Source organism: Xenia sp. Carnegie-2017, unplaced genomic scaffold (genome assembly GCF_021976095.1).
Source record: "Xenia sp. Carnegie-2017 unplaced genomic scaffold, XeniaSp_v1 HiC_scaffold_2, whole genome shotgun sequence".
NCBI lineage: Eukaryota > Metazoa > Cnidaria > Anthozoa > Malacalcyonacea > Xeniidae > Xenia > Xenia sp. Carnegie-2017.
In genome coordinates, this window is record NW_025813482.1 from 4,981,525 (window position 1) to 5,006,216 (window position 24,692).

The 24,692-nt window shown below is 33.4% G+C and overlaps 1 protein-coding gene across 1 annotated transcript in view; it reads right to left on the reverse strand.

Annotated features, from left to right (window-relative positions):
• The window catches only part of LOC124440514, a 39,530-nt gene that overhangs the window by 2,098 nt on the left and 12,740 nt on the right, over positions 1-24,692 (reverse strand). Inside the window, exons 6-9 of the mRNA XM_046990906.1 lie at positions 22,096-22,155; positions 3,055-3,114; positions 2,656-2,754; positions 1,359-1,504 (exon numbers count right to left, since the gene is read on the reverse strand). Coding sequence (XP_046846862.1) covers positions 1,359-1,504; positions 2,656-2,754; positions 3,055-3,114; positions 22,096-22,155 — 365 coding nt within the window. The remainder of the gene's footprint in view (positions 1-1,358; positions 1,505-2,655; positions 2,755-3,054; positions 3,115-22,095; positions 22,156-24,692) is intronic.

Below are 24,692 nucleotides of genomic sequence, written 5' to 3' on the forward strand. Positions count from 1 at the left end.
TTCGTTGGGTTTGTAAGTGTTGCGTTTGATAAAGTCAAGTTATAGTTGTTTTGTCAAAAACACGTTTGAGATAGTTGTTTTCGTTTTGTAGAGCGTCCGGTGAATCACATATGATTTGTGCACGTCTTGTTAATGTTCTGATTGTGGTGGCTTTGTGTGATGTAGGGTTGTAAGATGATTGGTCTAGTAGTCGGTCAGTATGTGTTGGCTTGCGATGAACTGTTGTTCCTAGTTTTTGATTGTCATGTTTTACCAAACAGTCGAGAAAAGGAAGAGTTCCGTTTTCTTCGACATCTTTGGTAAATTGTATGTGGCTGTTCTGTTTGTTGATGTGAGTATGGAAGTCATCATCCGACTGCCACGCCTCCTATATCGGGGAAACTGGCAGGAACTTAAACATAAGACTTACTGAGCACAAACGAGCTACTAAGAAACAAGACAAAACTAATCACATTGCCGAACATCACCGAATCACAAAGCACAACATTGACTGGGACTCGGCAAAATGCATCATTTACAGTACTGACTATAGACAACGGCTTACATTAGAAAGTTGGTATACCAACTTGGAACAAACCCCCCTGAACAGATCACAGCAATTACCGGCACCTTACAAACGACTTATTCACAATACAAAAAAACGATCAACTAAAAACATTACACTTCAAACTAATTCACAATGACAATACACAATTGACACCCACACATTACAACTAAAAACGTCACACCTAAATCACACATCACAACTAAAAATAAAATATTTCACTTCACACTAATCCACAATGACAATACACATTTCCTGCACATTTCCTGTACACACAATACAATGACCTAAGAACCAGACAATAAATACGGCTAACCTGACGTTTACTCCTCATTTGACTCTGAAGATGACTACCGCTAAGGTTGTCGAAACGTCAGTCAACAACATCAAAAACAGTCCTTCTCAGGACTTTATTAACCTGGACGATCATCATTTACAAACATATAATTATGGAACCATTATTTTTAATGTCAATTCTCCATTCCAAACCCAAAAGTTAGAAGTACTTACGATATACATGAATAGCGTAATATACCTTTACTTTTTTACCCGAATTTGCTTCATTTCCAAACTCAAAACACACACACACACACACACACACACACAAGGCCAGACAATATGCCGGTACAATTTCAAAAGAAAATCCCATGGTTTTAATGTCAAAATTGAAATAATCTTTTTATAGTTACAGAATCTTTTCATCAAGAGCGCAATGTTATCGGTACTAAAACACAACTAAATTTATTAAGGGACCAGGCATAAATATTAAACATATAAGACACACCTGTCTAATTTAATATAACAACCAACATACAACCGAGTGCCTAGTATATCGTAAAATCTTCCAAATGTATACAGTAAGCAATGTTATGCTTATAATCACGATAATCACAGCACTAAAACATATAAATATCCACGTCCATATAACTCGTTGCTTTTCATCTGAGACTGGGTACTGATCTATCAAAAATTAAATAATAACCATAAGAATTTGAGAAATTTCATTGGTCGAGAGCTATGATCCATAAGTGGACATACGCAAAGAATTAACGTCACAGAAATTTCTTGTATTTAAATGACAAACGAACGGCGAAATTGCTGGAATATTTACCTAAGTTTATCCTAGAATGGGCAAATGAAGACATTAAAAATACCGAGTTGAAGCAATAGACGTATTCGAGCAAAAAGAAAAGAAAAAACCCCGTTTGTAAACGATGATTTGTAAAACTGCTGAAAAACTGTCGTTAACAAAATTTTAACAAAATTGATTAGCCAATGTTTGTTCATGTGTTAGCTAATCGCATTTAATCACGTGACTAATCCACTCAATACCAGTCAATACCATTTCTTCAATCCTATTAGATCATGTACTCGTGATATTTGCAAAATCAAGACTTTTCAATTTTTCAAGTGTTGGGGAACAAAGAAAACAAACTGTTAGCAGTTTAGTTTGGGAATTTTTTCGATTTTATTAGATAAAACGGCGGCTCGTGAACACTTTTTTAGTTCTGATTACAAATGACGTTATACATGTGTATCTACTACTGTATTGACAACGGTTAAATGTTATCCATTTGTTAATTTAAAACTCTTTTATTGTGCAAATTGGTAACGTTACAACACGATACCAAAGTCATTTTAAGGAATAATAAGATGTAAAATAACAGTCAAATATGTGGGAGCCTACATCTGTCATTTGTTGTACTGCGTGATAATACTGTTTTGATTAGTCTGTTTTTAACATCCCCAACACTTATTTTTGGAAACAATAAACGTGTTTAATGACAGATCAACGCAAAAGGGCGTTTCTACAAAAGTAGAACGTGAATCTCGATATACTACAAGTCGGCATTTTAAAAGCTCAATTCTCTTCAAACTTTTTGTACAGAGAGTATGTGTATACAACTTTTTTCAAGAAAGGTCCAAGCCCATTACCAGCTGATTCGTTGATGTTTTTTATGTTAAATTAAAATTCCATCATGTTGCACAAAAAATAACCAACTGAGCAACACCTTGCATCTTCAACTGACATTTTGCAAAGGTGTTTTATCAAGATAACAACGGACAACTAAAGCAGACATAATTTATGTTAATATAATATACCAACATACCATCATTTAAATGAACAGATTGATTTGGTGCAACCATAACTGTCGACTGAATTTTTTCTACATGTGACGTCGTCGTTGAGATTTTGTTGTAATCAAATGCTGATGGAAAGTCGTATATAAATAAAGCATAAAGACTAGGATACAACTAGCCTTCCAGTTATAAAAACCTAAAGCTATTGTAGGGAGAAAGCAATTGTAGGGTGAGATAAAAATTCATCCTTAAAATGACATATAGTGACAAATTATTGTGCCAGAATATTGATTTGTTATATTTGCTAAGATAGTAATTTATTAGGAAACTTCTCAAGGTTTTGTGAGCCTTTTCTCAGAGCTCAGTAAGTTATTGAAATAAAGAAAATTCGAAATTCTTTATACTTCACTGTTAGCAAAATGTCCTACCCTTTGTAAATGAGGACATCGTTGGTGATGATGATAGCGTGCAGCTCCTTTTAGAGGACGCTAAAATTCCATCAAGATATTGATGTAAGAAGGTAAATATACAACAAAATAATTCACAACAATATTATTTTGTTTCGAAATGATAGAAATAGTTACAACTGCATTGATCACAGTATTTCAGCATTGGATAGAAACAAAGTAGTTACGTGTACATAAATTTATCAGCTGAAGTGAATTTTTTAGTTTTCATTCATACCACCTTTACCAACCCTACATTGACCGGCATCAGTCAAAATTTTAACGTTGTTACCAAGATAATAAAGCTTAGATAATAAAGCATATATTGATGAATGAAACAAATAAACAAAAATGTGCGCAACGCAAATTAGACAACATGCGCGAAGACTACAACTGCTTGTACATTTATTGTAAAATTATATTCTCTAACCACTTTCTGATCGATACATTGTTGAGGCCATTAAAGAAGGTGTTGGCAACATAGATGATCCTAATTTTGGTTCAACAGAGTTTTGGGCTTGCAAAGAACCAGACATACCGCCTATATAATGAAGTAGCTATATTTAATTTCTTAATTTATATGACAACATAGACACACACTTTTATCATAAATATGACTTTACCTTTTGTCCATGAAGTAATCAGGCTGCTGGAAGTATATGTAGCTATAAAAATGAATAAAATAAACCTTTCAAATTTAAATTTAAAGAAAACTTTTTTGTTATGCATGCACAACTATATACGCATGCAGCATTTCCAAAACAAAATCAAAATGCAATGTTTATGAATAAAAATACTAAGAACTAAACTGCGATGGTTTCTGGCGCTAGAAATATAGAAAAATCGACTATTTCACTTATTGTTCAAGTGCAGTTTGCATCCCTTTTTTAAAATATCAATGTATATTTTTACAATTCATGATCATCAATTACAAACGTGCAGATCTCAAAAAACTCCGAAATGTTTTACTTAACATTGATTTTAAAATCGTCGTATAAATCTTTGTTTGACACTGAATGCGTTAAACGGTTAAAGGCAAATATCAACAAACAATCATTCAAACGAAATTATATTACCACAATCGTTGCCGATTTTAACTGTTCATAAAATGAAGCCATTTGGAGAGTCAATCATATTTTTCTCTGAATATACTGTGAATAATATATACAGATTTGATATTGCCTGTCAAAACTTTGTTGGTGGAATAAACAGGCCGATGGAAAAGCAGGCTGTCTACATTCCCAAGAGGCTAATTACTTCTAGAAACGTCATGCAAAGTGCTATAGAAGCGCCATATGACATTAAAGACAAATAAACGTAAATTACCTTTTAATTCATGCTTTTTTTTGTTAGGCACCGCAAAATTATATAAAAAAATTATATTAAATAACATTATCACTGGCAATCATTTGACATGCTTTATCGAGTGCTGGTAGTTTGATCAGAAAAACATGCACACAAATGCCCTAACATAGTCATAGAAAAAAATTTTCAGAAGATTTGGATTATCCGTCACAGCAACGCTATTCCCACTTCACTGCACAACCTGGTGCTGTATATTTAATTAGATTACTGGCCGTGGATAGTCATCTCTGCCCTCCTATTGGTCGGAAAATGCAAGTTACTGGCTGCCACTATATTAATCACATGCGTAATAAGTTATGTGATACATAAAAAATTTCAACAGAGTGGGACTATTACCTCTATTTTTTGAAAAATTGACTCTTCCCAGTACTACCAATTTATTTAATATAAATATATAAGCCATCAATTCTCTTACATACCGTTACAACACGACATCGTATTGACCAATAATGAAGTAACTTCCCCTGACAACGAAATTAATGATTCTAGAAACCATTAACAAATTAGCAAAACTGTAAACAAGTTAATAACTACGAAAAGCAGTTTTAGTACATCACTATACATATACAAACATGAAGTACTGGCGTCTTCACATATGAGACGACAAAAACTTAGTCAACAGAAGTAAATATTACAATTCAATTTATATGCGACTGAAACAGTAGCATAGCGAGCCAGCAAGTTTCGGTCGTTTCAACAATGTAAATTTTTAAACAACATCATTATTCATTTCTTTAGACATCTATTGTTTATGCAATGAGTGAACACAGAAAAACAAGTAATTATTTTCTGCTCCTTGACCTCGGCTTTGGTTATATACTTAATAGATCAAGTGGTACGATTCGTTTTTTAATAGAGCCTGCAAATGGCCATCCATCAACCGTACATTTTTTTTCCATCAGACAAAATTCCAACGTTGTTCCCAACAAGAAAGTCTATTAACGGTTTAAAGAAGTAACAAAAAATGTATGCAATGCAACGTGTACGATGACAAGAACTGCTCGTACATTTTTGTTTGATGGTAAAAAATAACTTTCTTTCCACTTTTTGATACATACATAGATACATATTTAATTTCTTGATACAGCTACAACGTATAGACTCACTTTTGTCATAAATATGACTTTACCTTTTATCCATGAAGTAACCAGGCTGCTGGAAGATGCAGCTATAAAAATATAAAAAATAAAACATTTTTCAGTTTAAATTGAATGAGAAGAATGAAAAAGTTTTGGCATGCATGTGTCAGAGCATTTCTAAAACAGAATCAAAATGCAAATCTTTTAAACTGGGAGAGTTCCTGGCGCATTTAATACAGAAATATCGACTATTTTCATTCACATTTCAAGGGCACTTAGCATCTTTTTTAAATATCAATATTTATTTTTTACTCTCCTATGAGCTCTGGGTGGGCAGAGCCATGGACACCCAAGCATTTAGTTTGCAAAGGGGGTAACCTGGACGGTGTTATTTATAAAAATAAAGATAAAAAAGTAAGTTTATATTTAGCCTAGTTAACGCATTGAATATTTTTCATTGAAAGTCATTACTGAAATCGTGTTTACGGTAGTAAGTGGAAAGTTCTACAAATGTTTTTTTTCAGCATATGAATTGAAAACCAGTTAGTATTGTGTTCTACTAAGGATTATTAAGAAAATGTTTATGTTGCTTAGTTGTCAGAATTAGACGCAGTGGGCACTCAGGGGTGAGGGACACCTAAACCTAAAATGACAGCGGGCAGCCTAGTTGAACTGACGCCACTGGATTTTGGGGCTTTGGCTGTTCATAAAATGAAGTGATTTGGTGAATGGATCATATTTTCAAATAAATATACTGTTAATCATATACACAAATTTGGTATTGTCAAAACTGTTGGTGGGAAAAGTTGCATATCTCTAAATCTTCATTTATACGACTGACACGATGCTAATTACTTCTAACAAAACGTACAGAGAAATTAAGTAATCGAGTGCTAACAGCGCCATGTGAGACCATAGACAAATAAAAGTAATGTGGCTTGTTGCAACTTCGGTTTGATTCGTGCATTTTTTCTTTCTTGTAATTCTGTTGAATTATAAATAATTCATTAATAAAAAGATCTATTTAAATGGAAATCATTTGACATGATTATCGAGTGGTAAATTTTTGATCAGAAAACGGCACAATAATGCTCTAACACAGTCATAAAAAAAGATTTGCAGATGATATGAATGGTCCGTGACAGTGCAGACATCATTTTGTACCTCCACTGTGCGGAAGGCGCGAAGTAACAAACACTGACCTGTAACTAAAATTGTGATTCGTGAATAATAAGTAGGAAGATCAACTCTCATTTTGTGATTGTCCATGATAAATAGTTCAGCCAAGACTTGCCATCGGTTGTATTTAATGGAGATGTTATTTATAGTTATGCTTGAGAAGGTGGAATTCATATATGAATCGTCAACTTTGTTAGTTATTCTTATCAACAAACCATGAAAAATCATAGAGCAAATTATAGTTTTATTAGCCGACCATGTTACGGAATAATCCTCAGGCCAGCTTATATTTCCTTTACAATCATACGAAAAACTAAGAGTCAAGTTTGACCCCAAAGGAGCATAAACAAAGTAATTTTGAGGTGTCGTAGTTATGCGACATGAATCTAAAAAGAGATAAAAATAATTAATGAACATTTAGAAAATTGTCGGAGAAAAGTTGTCGGAACTGCTGAAGAATAAGGGAATAAGTAACAAACATAAGTATAAACGATGGAATGCCAGTAGTTGTGTCTTACCCGATCTTACTAAACTGCCATTCGCGTACACAAACTTCACAAAAAACACACCAAAGAAATATTTCGAAACTGGATGTGTAAACATAGATAAATCTTTTATTCCGTTGCTCAAAAACTTAATTGTCTTCAAGCTAAGAAAAAGAATTGAAAGTGTTAAAGTTAGTTCCATCAAAAAACATGTGTATGTCGTACAGCATAATGGCAAGAGTCACAGACAAAAAGACAAGTTTGATGAGCGAAAGAAGGATTTCAGATGAGGTTAGTTTTAAGGTACGTTTACGTTTACACAAAACGACTTGTCGGGCCGATACTGACGCAATATCACGTGATTCTTGCTATATACGTATGCATGAAAAAAAAAAAAAAATGTTAATTCAGAATTGCGACTACCAGCCTACTTGTGCTGTTCGACTATGCCTTTGATTTCTGTAGTTTAAATTGTCAGTGAATACTATGGGAAGGATCTAATTAAATCCAAACATATATTGCAACAAGTGCTAACTCTAACAAATAAAGAAGATAACTCTTTCTTTAGTTGGTTCATAGTGGTTTAACTGGTTTTGAATGAAGGGGGGTACATTTAAACATAAATGTTTATATACTGTACACATGGATAAAGACAATTGCGTAAACATTTATCCCTCTCAATTCTTTATCTAGCCAAATAAAGTGGTGTGTTGAAGTCAGTTCGGTTGATTGTGTAAGGTTGCATGGCCAAACGTTACGTCATTGAATGCAAGTCTTTTCTCCTAATGTCTGTTATCTCCAAAGCGTACTCGATCAGTTGTCTATGCTTCAAGGGGCGGTGGCACGAAGCCAGGATAGCGTCATCTACTGGATAGCAAGTTTTTTACACTTTTATAAAAAATTTAAAAAAAGTATAAGATTCGAACTGAACGATCACAGAAATAAAAACATTGTTTCGAAGATTAAGAAATTTTTTTCTCGTATGAAAAATATAAACACCATTTTTACAAGTTTAAAAATTTTTGCTATCCAATGGATAACGCTATCCAGGCTTTGTGCAACCGGCCGCTGAGGAATAATATTCGAATAATAACAAGCGTTTATGTGTATCTAATTTTCAAAATTAAAAAGTGTGTGTACTTTTTAAATCTACAGCTTACAAGCCTGATATTTGATATTGATAAATCGAGCAGCTTATTCATGACCATGCAAATTACGCTCGCTTGACAAAGATTGCAATATGTTGGTGAGATTTCCGGAAGACTAACAAAAAAATCCGTTGACGTTTTTTTTACATATTAGCAAGTTGACACAGCGTGCTGAATTTTTTTTAAGTAAACGACATATACGCTTTATGGAAATTACACACACTATTCACAAATAATATACTTTAAATGTTCAACTATAGTTATACATCGTACTTATTATACATCACAGCTTTACTGGTCAGGCTTCAAATAACAAAAAATGTAACGGCTATCAGCCTGCTCATGAAGTTTAACTCAACAATGCCACTGCAGGCATTGCTGCATGCAAAATATGGTAGTCAGTTTACTCAATTGTTATTGAAGGCTTATGAAGGGATCATATTTAATCTGTACTCATATTGTAACAAATACTAACTCTAACCAATGAAGAAAATAACTCTTTCTTAATTTGGTTCATAGGGGTTTAGAATAACTGGGGGAACATTTAAACATAAATTTTTAAGATGTAGACAGTTACGTAAATATTTATCGCTCTCAATTCTTAATCTAGCCCAATCATGTGGCATGGTGCGGTTAGTTCGGTTGACTATGTAAGCTGCAACGAATAGTTTAACAAAACACTAACGTTAAAAAACATTGATCGTCCGTTAAATCAAAATGCACTAAAGTGAAACGTTTCCCACGACCTTCCTTGTTAATTTGCTATTCATTGTCCTGATTAAAATTACCTACCTTGAAAGCCAGTAGCAAAGCATACTTTCAGCAATAAAAACGAACACGATTAGCTTATTAAGAATTATAATTCAGTGGTAACATCATCACCAATATTTATTTGAAATGCAAGCTTCTTTTTACCGTTGACATTGAATTGAAGGCAATGACATACATAATCAGCCGTAGAAGGGTATTTATCACATGATTATTCAAAGAAAAATTCTAAAGTTCACCTTTTAAAGAAATAATATATGAAAGTTGCTTCGAAGCTCAATCTAATTCAATGAATTTATTAATTGGTACTTTACGACATCCACTAGACTGCCACTTCTCCGCACTTGGTAGCTCATGTTTATTAACGTTGGAAACATGATAAATTGAGTCACGTGGGTTGTTAGCAGTAAACCCATTGGTTGAATTATAGCAAATGAGCAATGTTGCACTGCCTAGTTATCAATGAGATGAATGATATCATCACATGATTAAGCCAGGAACACAATTTGGTGAAACACAACCGTGTTATCACATACAAGTCAACTACCTACTAATGTACTATTAGACTAACTAAAAATGCGCAAAAAATCGTACAAATTGCACTGAAACATGAAAGATCAACCCAAAACCAAACAGAATCTGTCTTATCGTTACAGATCGCGAAACTAAAATGTAGGAGGTTGCGTATGGATATTATTCTAGTCAAGTTTCAGCAACTTAGCTCAAATTCTGTTTATTAACAAAACAGTTTATATGAAGTTGTTGATGCTTACAGGAAATCTTCATTATCATGTTTTATCCATGCACATGATTAGAATGTACTCTTGAAGTTGGAGCCAACAAAGTTGTACATTTTCATATTCCACCCAAGCTTCAGAGAATGTTCCCTTGACTTTAAGCAATAAATCTTGGCAATCTTTTGCCCAAGAAGAATATAATGAAGTCAACTGACTTTGATAAGACTTGTGTGAAAACCACCAAGTCTCATGATTTACCTAAATATTATGGTCATAATATAGTCGTGTATATACATGGACTTTATTTCTGGTCATGGGCTGTTTTACATATTTTCTAATTAAAACTATGCCAAAGATATTTTGGTGCAATGACTCAAAGTTTACTTTTAACATGTCTTCGTAATCGTGGCGTTTTAATTTTCCAACTCATATGTGAATGACCGGAAAAATTTCAAAATACAAACTTTAACATTAGTCTGCAAAAGTAGCAAGCTTATAAAATAGCGCATTTTTTCATTTTTTCGTTGCTTTCCAGTAAGAAAGTGAAACTGCATCCTTGTCTCGGTGCGTAAATTTATTACATACATGCATGGTATGTAACTATACTAACTGACGCGTAATACCGTCACATTTTGTATGTTCTCATAATATAATATAGTAAAATTCATCACTGTAAACTTCAGAACAATGTCGTCATTTATTTCCTTAGAAATCTATTGTTTCCACAGTAAGTCAACATCATGTGGTAAACACATAAGCATTAGGCGACCAAATTTGCCAGATGGCTGCCCGGCTATGCCACAGATAATATGACCTTTGACCTGAAACCCTTGACCAAAAAGACATACCTTTAATGACCTTTGACCTGTCAATCCAGAGAGGTTTAGACATATACGTATTTACTATAAAAACGTCCTTTAATTCCAGTAATTGCAAGAATAGCCAAAAAGCTGATGACTATTATTAAGATTGCTTTTTGTCCGAACTCTAAAATAATGTGTATAATTAACAGTTTAGCACTTAACTTTCAGGTAAATGAGTCATTAAATCAATCTCATAAAGTTAACTTAAGGCCTTTTACTTAAAATTTAATTCAGACAAATTTCATTGGATGTTCAGTTCATGACAGTTCGTCGATAGATCGTGCTCACGGTTGTTCATTTCAAAAAAGGCAACCTCACAACTTCAACTGTCATTTTACCCTCGTTTTTGCAAACTAGCGGTTTGGATAAAATTACCATAAAAAAGAACTATTAAAGCAGACATAATTTATTTTAATATAATATACCAACATACCATCGTTTAAATGAGCAGATGGATTAATTTGATTTGTTGTAACCATAACTTTAGAATGATTTCTATTTAGAGAAGGTGTAGTGTTCGAGATTTTGTTGTAATTGGGAGCTGAGAAACAGACAAAGAAAAGATGGACATAAATAGCCATCCTACTATACATAGTGTTGCATATTTTTTATGAGATTGTTGATTTAATTATCGCTTGTGTTATGATTAGAGGACGCTAAAATTCCACCAATATATTGATGTTAGAAGTTAAATATACAACACAATAATTCACAAGAAATACATAATTATTTTGTTTCCATATTACAAAAATAGTTACAACTGCATTGAGCACAGTATGTTAGCTTGGGATAGAAACAAAGTAGCTACGTGTACATAAGTTCATCAGCAGAAGTGAATTCTTATGGTTTTTTATTTATACTAACTCTACCATGCATTACAAGCTACCTATCTAAACAAAGTAGTAAAATCTATAGTGGGAGTTATGGAAAGCCATAGTGGACAAAAGTAGTCGAGATTTTCTTTTTTACAGTCGAGAATTTTTTTGGAGTCGAGATTTTTTTTTACAGTCGAGAATTTTTTTGGAGTCAAGATTTTTTTTTACAGTCGAGAATTTTATTGGAGTCGAGATTAATTTTTTTTACAGTCGAGAATTTTTATGGCAGTCGAAATTTTTTTCGCACCAATTTTTTCCGCGTTTATAGGCGCATTAGAAACAATATGGCGACTGAATCTTCATCAGGCGCAAAAGAGATACTTTCGCAAATATTTAACCGTATCGAAAAATTGTCGGATGCCTTGGCAAGTACCGAGGCATCTTCCAATAACTATGCTAGTGTTGACGTTTACGACTCTGTTGAGAATGAAGTAAGAAAGACGTTTGGACAACATTCATCATCATCAGGTATGGAAGTAAATCAACCAAGTAATACAACGCAGTCGCACTGCACAAATCATGCATCCGTCACAGCTTCCTCTTCACACCTGGCAACTCCTTCCTACAATACCAGAAGATATTTCGGTGACCAACGGTCAACTATGAGATCAAATCATCGGAGAAAATGTTCTAAAACGAAAAAAGTTAGTACTGGGCCATTCTTGCGTGATCTTATCTTACTATCAGGTACAGATGACAAGAATGTACCTCGTCAAGGAGTTTGAATTTCACAAAGAGTGGACTGACATTGACGTAGAACTTGAAATACGCCAAGCTTTTCAAGGAACCCTGCCTGATGACGTGGAAATTGAGATTGTGCATGCTGTCCATACTGCCCAGGCTGGAAAGTATGTCTTCTGCACACCGGAGATTTTTTTTAATAATATTATTGCACACCAGGCATATTTGGGCGTGGCAAAATTTCGCCATATTTGTGGGCGTGGCAGGGTAATTCAATGTTGCATGCGGTGCTGAGTATTCCTGAAATAACGCAGTAGTTAACTTTGTTTAAGTTCTTGCGTATTTGCTGAATAGTTTACAATGGCAACAAGCATTTACAATTACAGTATACATTTACAGTGTACAGATAAAGTAAAAACAAAAGAAAAAATATCACATTTAAAACTATAAATCCTTGAGTGAGTTCAACTCCGTCATAGCAAACATATGTGTGATCACATTAATCTTTTTTCACCTTCTTCTCCGGTGGAGCATTGGCATTCAGAGATGATGATGGTCGTTTTCGTCTAAATATGGCACTCCATTTTTCCTAAATGAAGATATTTAGTATTTCTTTAGAATAATCTTAGAATTAATTCAGAGCAATTTGCAAAATGATGAAAAGACAATGCTCACCTCAGCTGATTGTGGCGATTTTACATTGACAAGTTCGTTTGTCTCATCTTCCTCAATTTCAGAAGTCATTTTCAGAGCACGTTAAAAAACAGAGAGGACCGAAATGTGGTTTTAAAAAGCGTGAATGCCTCTTGCTTTTTATATAGTCATTTATTGATAACGTGATTACAAGTTGTCCGTTAGACAACCTAATCCCAAGTCCAAATGTGCTAAATGCCAACCATGTACTTATTATACCAAAATAAACCCACCAATAAAATAAGTCTAACAGTAATTTAATATTACTTTCTACAGTGGTAACACCGACTTTATGAAATTATAGCCAGTGGTGATGCCAACGGTCATGCAGGTCATGCAACAATGCATGACTAAAAGTTTTCCCAAAAATGTTTAAAATTGAACGTAAAATTCTTTAAAAAATAATTTCACATTAAGTTTTAAACTTCTATTCACATATTCTTTTTTTTTTTAGGCGAAATAATATTAATCTAAGGCTTGTTTAATTTTAATATTAATTTAATATTATTATGCTTTGATCGTCATATGCGCACCAGTGCACCATACAATTTATTTTGCACACCAGGACACCAGTAATTTCAGAGTGCGCACCGGAGATCTCGTCAAAAAACGACATACTTTCCAGCCTGGCATACTGCACTTCTCAAACCTGCATTAGCTCAAGGTCAATATTTAAATGGTTCTGTAATCAACAGAATCTTTAGCAACAACAAACCAGTTTATATTAGGCCATGTAGACAAATCCTAAATCAGTCTACAAATAAAGAAAAACGTAAAAGGTATAGTCTTCCAGAAAATGTGTTTGACGATGTTGAGAATGATGAATTACGGAGGTTATCAAATGATTCAAGTCTTAATGAAATCTTAACTAACAATTTTCAAGGTGGGATTTGAGAAAATATTCTTTTTTTATTGTTTTGGAGTAAAATCTCTTGAAAAATCTATAGCAGTATATATACATGTTCTAGCGATGAAAAAAGATTAAAATATATAATATAAAGCTTTTAATACATTGAAAGGAGCAAAATTGTGTGATGACTATATTTCAGTATTTGTCATAAACACTTATTCATATATTGTAATTTATCAAGCAAATCAAGTTCAATTTGGAGAAACAAATCAAGCTACTGTGGTCATAGATGAACCCTTGAAGCAAAATGAAGCCATTAATGATAAGCAGCTTGATGATGCTGTTGCAGATATGACCAATCCTGAACCTTCTACTGAAATGCAAAACAACCAGTATGAATTGTTTGAAACAAACTTGGAAGAACCATTTGATTTACAAGGTAACTGATGTTTCCATGCATATGAAAATAAAATGAGTCAGACATTGTTAAAGTTATTGACCCAGTTAAGGAATCAAATAATCACAACTACATTAAATAGTTTATAATAGAAACAACTAAGCCCCTGAAACAATGTTGTTTGAAATACAAATAGTTAAATGTATCCTTATATCTTCCTAAAGTCTTGCACAATATTCATCATCATCATCATCATCATCATCATCATTATCATCATCAGTATTATTTTTATTTTTATTTATATAGAGTATGCCAAAGAAACTATACAAACTAGTTGAATATTTTTTGCCTGTTATCTTTAATTGTATCCCAAGTACCCTAGCATTTATCCATTAGTATCCTAATTAGTACTTGCATTATTTGTATTATTGTTATTATTATTAGTACTACTATTAATATTATTAAACTGTGATAAATTTTATCTGCAGACATCAATCACTCACTTTTACCAAAAGTGTTGTAAAAATAAATTTGTTACTTATGCCTGATGAAAATCTTTGTTTTTTGTGATTGTAAAAAGTGCTATATTGTTTGATTTGAAAGATGATGGAGACGTAAACATTGATGCAGATGGTGAATTGTACAGTGGTAATCAGCTTCATGAAAACAATCGTTTGGTTAAGGAAATCGCCATTAACCGCCACAATGTTTTAGCAGACATGATTATTGCGTTCAAGGACGAAAGTATTTTGTCGTGTTGCCTTGAGATTGTATTTATCGACGAAGCAGGAGATATCGAAAACGGAAGAGGTTCTGGTGTAAAACGAGAGGCGCTTAGCATATTTTGGAGAGAGTTTTATAACTCACTGGCTACTGGTGCTCCCGAAAAAGTCCCAGCTATACGTCATGACTACTAACAGAGTGAATGGAAAAGTATTGCTCGTATTCTTGTTGCAGGATTTATTAACTTTGGATATTTTCCTGTTACTTTGTTCAGTGCATTTATTGCTTCCTGTCTTTTTTCGGAGGACGCGCTTCCTAAGGATTGGCTAGTAGAGTGTTTTCATCAATATATATCAAAGGACGAAAGTGACACTTTAAAAAGAAGTATCAGTGATAAATGCCCTGACCCGTCATTGGACGAAGATGTAGCCGACGTGCTTTCAAGTTACAAGTGCCGCAGGGTGATTAAAAAGAGCTCGATGCCAAAAATTATTGAGGAGTCAGCTCATCAAGAAATAATACAGCGTCCAAAATACGTGGCTAATGCATGGTCACCGATCCTGAAGCAACTGAAACGTTTTAAACAATTTGAAACTGTTTAGAGTTTGGTGAGTTTTTATAAAGCAAAAAAGCCAAACCAGAAAAAGGTTTGCAAGCTATTGATTTCAAGCCCAGCCTCTGATGCCGAACGGGAATGCTTCTCTCATTTAAAGCGGTTTGTTAAATCTCTTGACGACAACGTTATTAGTGTTTTTAATAGAAGAAAAACTACAATTTATATTTCTTTTCTAAATTTTAAATGAATAGAAGGCTAAAAAAATTGTAAATCATTAATTGACTTCATTGAAATTATTTTTAATTTTTGATTTGTTCAGATTTCCTAAAATTTTTTTCAACATATAAGCAGAGGAGTTTTGCAAATTTTGAAAGTGGGGACGCTTTATAAAGTCTGATAGGCAATGTCCTATTGTGTAAGGTTTTGGTCACTTGTCTGTAAAAGCTAATATGCAAATTGTAGCATTTTCAAGTTACTTTTAATTAGACAATTTTAATTGAAGCACAGTGTCATGTAGTTGTACAACAAGCAAATTCAAGTATATTATCTTGTAGAGGCTGTGGGTTCCATATAATTGATATTTGCTAGCCAAAATATAATATTACGTGGGAAACGGCGTTCCTCCAAGTGTAACGTTTTCGTAAAAAGAACGCCGTTGCTCTTGTGAAAATAGTTGGGGAACACCGCTCCTCAGCGTCTCCTCCTGCGAAATATCACTGAATATAAGGGTGAGCTATCGCTAGCACTTCATCAGATCAGTGAGTCGAACAAAATTTCTTTGAAAATTATTAAGTTATTTAAGATAATTTCTGAAAAAATTCTTGTCATACGTTATGAAACTACTCTTTACTCAATCAAAAAACTTTGAATTCACTCTTTCCAATTCAATGCTTTCCAATGGTACTTTCACGAAGTGTGTTACGCATGGTTACGAATAATAACTTACAACCATACGTAACAATGGCTCAGAACGTGTCAGCGGTTTTTCAAAAAGCGGAAAGTTTGAGCGTGCGCGTGAATGCATTTGTTAATTTTGTTTATTTTGTAAAAATGTTCGACAATGTTTGCTGTTCTTCTGGCAAAATTGGAGATGAAATGAGTATTTTATCACATAATATTTATTCTAATCTTTGTGCAGTTTTTTAAAACCTGCCGAGCACAATCTGGTATGTTCATTTTACGTAATTTCAGAAGCAACTTGCAACGCTCCAGTACGAATAGCTGACTATTATTTGCTGTCAAGCATCTTGGGGATTTTAAAATTTGAAACTAAAGAGTTTTTTTTTGTTTTGTATTGACTGTTAAAAATTAATATTGGGAATAATTGACAATGAGACTGAACGAGTCATATTGAATTTCAGTCAGATAACCATTCTCATTTTGTCTCTGAATGAAAGAAAATTCATTAGCGTACACAGTACAGTATTTTTTGTGATAAATTTTTTAGTGGTTCAACCTAGCCCAAAGCCCTTAATTGTAGCTGGTCTTGATAAAATTCCTCAAATATCAATAAAAGATGCTGCAGCTACCTTATTCTCTTTCTGAATATTATTTTCTATCTATCTTATCATAAGGAAAGTATCTAAGCGATTGAAAAAAAGCTAGTGAGTAGATGTTCCCCTATTTATAACCCTGAAAAAAATGAAGATAATTGCCACGTAATAAGTGTTAAACTGAGTTGAAATAACGCACAGTAGCCTGGTTGCTTTTGCCTACGACTCGCTCTTCTTATTTTTTAAGATTGTTTTTACGATGTTCACTTTAGGCATGAATATATAAATTCAGATGAGCATGGAAAAAGTTTTTAAACTTTATTCAGTCACACAAAGAATTGGAAAATCAAAAATGTATATGAATAGCGTAATATAGCTTTACTTTTTTACCGGAATTTGCTTCATTTCCAAATTCAAAAAAAAAACACACACACAAGGCCAAACAATATGCTGGTACAATTTCAAGAGAAAATCCCATGGTTCTAATGTCAAAATTGACAAAATCTTTTTATAGTTACAGAATCTTTTCATCAAGAGCGCAATGTTATCTGTACTAAAACACAACATAATTTATTAAGGGACCAGGCATAAACATTAAGCATATAAGACACACATGTTTAATTTAATATAACAACCAACATACAACCGAGTGCCTGTATCGTAATAAAATCTTCCAACTGTATACAGTAAGCAACGTTATGCTTATAATCACGATAATCACAGCACTAAAACATATAAATATCCACGTCCATGCAACTCGTTGCTTTTCATCTGAGACTGGGTAATGATCTATCACAAATTAAATATAACTATAAGAATTCAAAAAATTTTATTGGTCGAGAGCTATGATCTATAAGAGGACATACGCAAGGAATTGACGTCACAGAAATTACTTGTATTTAAATGACAAACGAACGGCGAAATTGCTGGAACATTTACCTGAATTTATCCTAGAATGGGCAAATGAAGACATTAAAAATACCGAGTTGAAGCAATCGACGTATTTGAGCAAAAAGAAAAGAAAAAACCCCGTTTGTAAACGATGATTTGTAAAACTACTGAAAACTGTTAATAACAAAATTTTAACAAAATTGACTAGCCAATGTTTGTTCATCTGTTAGCTAATCGCATTTAATCACGTGACTAATCTACTTAATACCAGTCAATACCATTTCTTCATTCCTATTAGATCATGTACTCGTGATATTTTTAAAATCAAGACTTTTCATTTTTCAAAGTGTTGGGGAACAAAGAAAACAAACTGTTGGACAGTTTAATTTGGTAATTTTTTCGTTTTTATTAGATAAAACAGCGGCTCGTGAACACTTTTTTAGTTCTGATTACAAATGACGTTATACCTGTGTATCTACTACTGTATTGACAACGGTTAAATGTTATCTATTTGTTAATTTAAAACTCTTTTATTGTGCAAATTGGTAACGTTACAACACGATACCAAAGTCCTTTTAAGAACTAATAAGAGGTAAAATAACAGTTAAATATGTGGGAGCCTACAGAAGTTGTCTGAGCCTTTGCAGCATACTTGGATGTTCTAACTTCTTTTATAAGAACTCTTGTAAACAAAAAGATAAGATTCGAAAGCATAAAATCCCACTTTCGGTCCATGCTTCCCGATACCCTCTTAAGCGTAAGGCACTAGAACACCGCATGTTAACGTTTTGGTAACCATTAATCAGTCAAAGATAATTTGCAAATCGATCTTAAATACATTTTAGAGGAAAAATTAGAACATTTGTATTAAATTTGTCTGTTTTGCATTATTGTTATTTTATAAAAGAAATAAAAGATTTTTTTTTCTCGGAGACATTTGTGAGAACTCTCGAGCAGTTGCAACCCTCAACCTTCGTTCATGGGCTTGCACTGATCTGCTCTCGAGTTCTCTCTAAAATCTCCTCGATTTGCATAAGCCTGTGCAAACACAGTAAACATCTTTTATTTACCACAGACTGGTATTCCAAAAAATTTAAATAAATATTATTTTTACCGATCTATATAGTCGTGTAATAAAGCGTTAAATTGTTGGGAAAAAATCGTGATGGAGCAGTATTTTTAAGAACTGTGTTCCACAATACATTGATTATTTTCACCGAGGGGCAAGGACATTGCTGATTGCTCTCAAAATCTATTAGTATGAGTAAGTTTAAAGCATGTATGATTTTAACACATGCTACTGTGGTTTAACTCACCCTGAAATAAAAATATGTTTCATTCTGTAAAAATTGAAAGATTATAGAACGAAAAGTAATTATCATGCGCATTGTTCTTATAATTTCATAGAAAAATATAGTCAACAGTAAGATATCGACGAAATTAACTTCACGGCCATTTCAGACTTTTCATCTTGATCTTTGGTTACCAAGGTCTGTGAGGTTGTTTAGCTGAAATTAAAAAAATTATTTTTGCCCAAAGTCGAGTAACTTTTTGTATATGCTGATCACAACCACATTTCTTCATTTTTTCGCTGTTATCCAGTCAGAAATTGAAACTTAACGCTTGTCTTGGTGCGTAAATTTATTACATACATGCATGGTATGTAACTATACTAACTGACGCGTAATACCGTCACTATTTGTTTGTTCTCATGATATAATATAGTAAAATTCATCACTGTAAACTTCGGAACAATGTCGTCATTTATTTCCTTAGAATCTATTGTTTTCACAGTAAGTAAACATCATGTGGTAAATACATAAGCATTAGGCGGCCAAATTTGCCAGATGGCTGCCCGGCTATGCCACAGATAATATGACCTTTGACCTGAAACCCTTGACCAAAAAGACATACGTTTAATGACCTTTGACCTGTCAGTCCAGAGAGTTTTAGACATATACATATTTATTATAAAAACGGCCTTTAATAGGTTATTTCTCGTGCTTCTTCTTTCAAATTTTCCTAACCAAATTTCCCAGTTTCAATAGAAACATTCAATAGCTTACTTTAACTGTTTATACTTACCGAAATGAGACCCATGTCACAACAACTCCGGTAATTCCAAGAATAGCCAAAAAGCTGATGACTATTATTATAGTTGCTTTTTGTCCAAAGTCTAAAATAATGTGTATAAAAATAGGTCCATTAGCAGTTTAGCACTTAACTTTCAGGTAAACGAGTCATTAAAATCAATCTCATAAAGTTAACTTAAGACCTTCTACTTAAAATTTAATTCAGACAAATTTCATTGGATGTTCAGTTCATGACAGTTCGTCGATAGATCGTTTGACGGTTGTTTATTTCAAAAAAGGCAGCCTCACAACTTCAACTGTCATTTTACCCTCGTTTTTGCAAACTAGCGGTTTGGATAAAATTACCATAAAAAAGGATTATTAAAGCAGACATAATTTATTTTAATATAATATACCAACATACCATCGTTTAAGTGAACAGATGGATTAATTTGATTTGTTGTAACCATAACTTTAGAATGATTTCTATTTATAGTCGGTATAGTCATGGAGATTTTGTTGTAACTAGAAGCTGGGAAACAGACAAAGAAAAGATGGACATAAATAGCAATCCTACTATACAATTAGAAAGCTAAAGCTACTGTGTAGGGGGTAAACCCATTTTAAACATTTTCGATTAAACAGAGGATGTAGACGTACCTAGTGATGCATATTTTTTATGAGATTGTTGATTTAATTATCGCTTGTTTTATGATTAAAGCAAGTATTCAGGAAATTATCTCAAGTTTTGTTAGTATTTCCTCACTCCGCGTTTTGAAGGGCCCCGATATAGCGAAGTCATTTTTTTCATTTGTATACCGCCTTATAATGTCGCTAAAGGACGACAGACATCTTAGCACAAAAAACTACATTGTAATTATTACATTATATTTATTGTTATTAGTACATTATACACATTACGTGGAAAGGTTGAGTGCTTTCGTCAGGTGTCAAATTGTCGTTTTGTTTTCAATGCCTGGTGATCGAGGTGGCCTCAATATTTCGTTCAGAGGGGCCCCATGCAAGTTTGATCCACCGCTGGCCCTCCTGTTATGAAAACCTAAAGCAACTGTCGGGGAAGGATGGGTAAAAATCCATTTTCAAACAGACGTACATGTGACAAAGTATCCTCACCAAAAAATTGATTTAAAATTGCTTAAATTAAAATTTACTAGGAATGTTTCGATTCCTAATGTTTTGCAAGCATTTTCTCAGGGCCTAGTTGAATTTCGAAATAAAAAAATGCGAAATTCTTTGTATTTCGCTGTTAACAAAATGTCCTACCTTTTGTAAATGAGGACAACGTTGGTGATGGTGACGATGCGTACCTGCTTTTAGAGGACGCTAAAATTCCATCAAGATATTGATGTTAGAAGTTAAATATACAACACAATAATTCACAACAAATACATAATTATTTTGTTTACATATGATAAACATAGTTACAACTGCATTGAGCACAGTATGTTAACTTGGGATAGAAACAAAGAAGCTGCGTGTACATAAGTTCATCAGCAGAAGTGAATAATATTTTTTTTATTTATACTAACTCTACCATGCATTGCAAGCTACCTATCTAAACAAATATAACTACTGATTGTTTAATGTGCCATTACAATAAGACATCGTATTGACATAATTCGTGAAATGAGCAAGAACAGAATAGGATTAATAGTATTTAGCTAAAATAGCAACCTTTGTAATCGAGTTTCCCTGAGGTAAAAGTTTGTCTTCATACAACGAGAATGAAATGTAAAACAGTCATTTGCATGCACCCTTAATTATAACCCCAAATGATAAATAATATGCACGAATTAAACTGTTGATTAGTTGATAACCATATATGTGTATAGATGTGTATATGTGTGTATAGGCGTAGGAAGTGGAGGGGCTAAGGGAGCTTTAGCCCCCTATATTAGCCACCGCTCTCCTGTTATAAAAATTTAAAGCAACTACAGGGGGAGGATGGGTAAAAATCCATTTTTAAACAGACGTACATGTGACAAAGTATCTTCGTCAAAAAAATGATTTAAAATTGCTTAGATTAAAATTTACCAGGAATGTTTCGATTCCTAAAGTTTTGCAAGCATTTTCTCAGGGCCTACTTGAATTTCGAAATAAAGAAAATGCGAAATTCTTTGTATTTCGCTGTTAACAAAATGTCCTACCTTTTGTAAATGAGGACATCGTTGGTGATGGTGACAACATACACTTGCTTTTAGAGGACGCTAAAATTCCATCAAGATATTGATGTTAGAAGTTAAATATACAACACAATAATTCACAACAAATACATAATTATTTTGTTTCCATATGATAAAAATAGTTACAACTGCATTGAGCACAGTACGTTAGCTTAGAATAGAAATAAAGTAACTGCGTGTACATAAGTTCATCAGCAGGAATGAATTCTTATGGTTTTTTATTTATCTTACCTCTACCATGGTCTACAAGCTACCTATCTAAACAAATATAACTACCAATTTCTTATCGTACCATTTACCCATCTAAACAAATATAACTACCGATTGTTTAGTGTGCCATTACAATAAGACATCGTATTGACACAGCTCTTGAAATGAGCAAGAACAGAATAGGTACAATAATATTTAGCTAAAATACCAAACTTTTTAATCGAGTTTCTCTTAGGTAAAAGTTTGTCTTCATACAACGAAAATGAAATGTAAAACAGTCATTTGCATGGACCCATAATTATAACCCCATATGATAAATAATATGCACGAAATAAACTGTTTCTTAGTTGATAACCATTATATGTGTCAATATGTGTGTATATGTGTGTATAGGCGTAAGAAGCGGATGGGCTAAGGGAGCTTTAGCTCCCTAAAATTTATATAGGGGCTTAGCTCCCCGAAAATGTGTAGGTTAACATTGATAAAATATAATGCATCTCATTCCCTATATTCTTTCCATAACTTGAATCATGGACAAACATACAGCGGAGCGCATTTATGGCTCATCATGTCAATGCAGTTGCAGTTGAAATTCAAAAAAATGTCTAATTGTCGGTATACAACCTATCTTTTTCGTTAAAACTTTGTCGCCAAGAATAATGAAAAAATCACCCAAGGCCTTGCCCATTGGGGTTGACTTGTGGCTGAAATGGCTCTCCAAAATCATACCTTCTAATTAACCGTTGTGTGAGACAAGGGGTTCTTTCAGAATTGTAGTGTTTGATGCCTTTTGGAAAAAAGTGTTGTACCCAAAAGCAATGATTTGAATTGATAGACCTTGATGAGAATGAACTAGAGCTCTGATTTGACCAAAAAAATTTATAGCTGTTATGAAAAGTTAAAGAACTTGTTTTAGATCCTATACTGCATGCAAATTGTTATGCAATTTACCAATCAGACAAAATTTAGGAACTCCCAGAATAAAGTAGAAATTGCCCAAAAGAATAACTATATATCAATGCTGTCAGAGAACCGCTAACAAGAACAAATCATGCACAATTTAAACATTATGAACACGTCCATAATGCTTGAATTAGCACGTTTTTCAACAACATGAACATCTTCGTCTTAGTCAATGTTTTACGGCAAAGCTCATGAACCTCTTTACACCAATTTAAGAGTACTGCTGACATCGGCCCATTTTTAACTCTTCAGAGAGTGAAAATTTGCAAGCTGCATTAATTCACAGTCTTAGTAACAGATTTAAATTGGGGGGAGTTGGGGCTGGCTAAATTGTGAAGAGTATTTCGACCCTTTTATAACCAGAACGTTTTGTGATACTCATTGCAAGCTACGTATTCTAGAACAATATTAGTAAGATTAAAATAATCTGTCTGAGTTCTGTGCCTAGGTATAATGTACGCTTTTATTCTTGAAGAGTCAATCATCGGATTAGGCCAGTGTCTTTCTGAAGTGGTGTAAAGAAGTTACTGCTTGGCCAGATTTATGCTAAAGACTGATTATCTATTTGGACAAATTTGAGCAAGCAAAACATAGTTCGTCTTCAAGTTCGTCTGTGTGTATATACACGGGCAAACTGACAGATCGTCCATCAAGATGCGTAGGAATTATTTGAAAAGTTTGTTTATTTAGACGAATTTGCATGGGTATTTTGACTTGACGCATCATCCTTCAGTAAATATAAATGTGGAAGGAGGACAAACTACGGAAAAAATGATACTTCGCAGTTCATAACTCGCTCCAAATCTTCCAAAGGCAGAATTGGACTTTGTGTGGTTTATTGATAGAAAGTTCGTCTCGTGTTTATACTTACTGACATTATTTGCGACAAAATTAAACCAAATAAGATAGAAAGTATATACAATATTTATAAATTGCGACAGAAACTGCAATAAAATGTTACAAGAAATTAAGATGCATTTTATTATGTCAATGTTTACCTAAATTTTGGGGGGCTATAGGCCACTCAGTTGCACCACCACCCCACCATCCTGTTTTATACGCCTTTAGAATCATCTTGCGTTAACACAAAGCAGTTATGCATCTGCCGATTCGTTTTTGGGACTGTATGCTATCCGATTTGTATGCACAGTCGACACACAATTTTCAATTTTGCTTATAACTCTTCCGATATAATTATTCTACATCACAGATAAACATTTCAAGCTTTTACATTCAAAGCCAGTGACAAAGAAGCCTGACTTTCAACATGTGACAACTAATAAAATTTTTTTATAAGTTCCTATTTCCGTTCTTTCATAAGTTTACAGTCTCGAATTACAATTACCTATTATTTTCCTATATAAGTTGCGACACTTGCTTGTTGCATT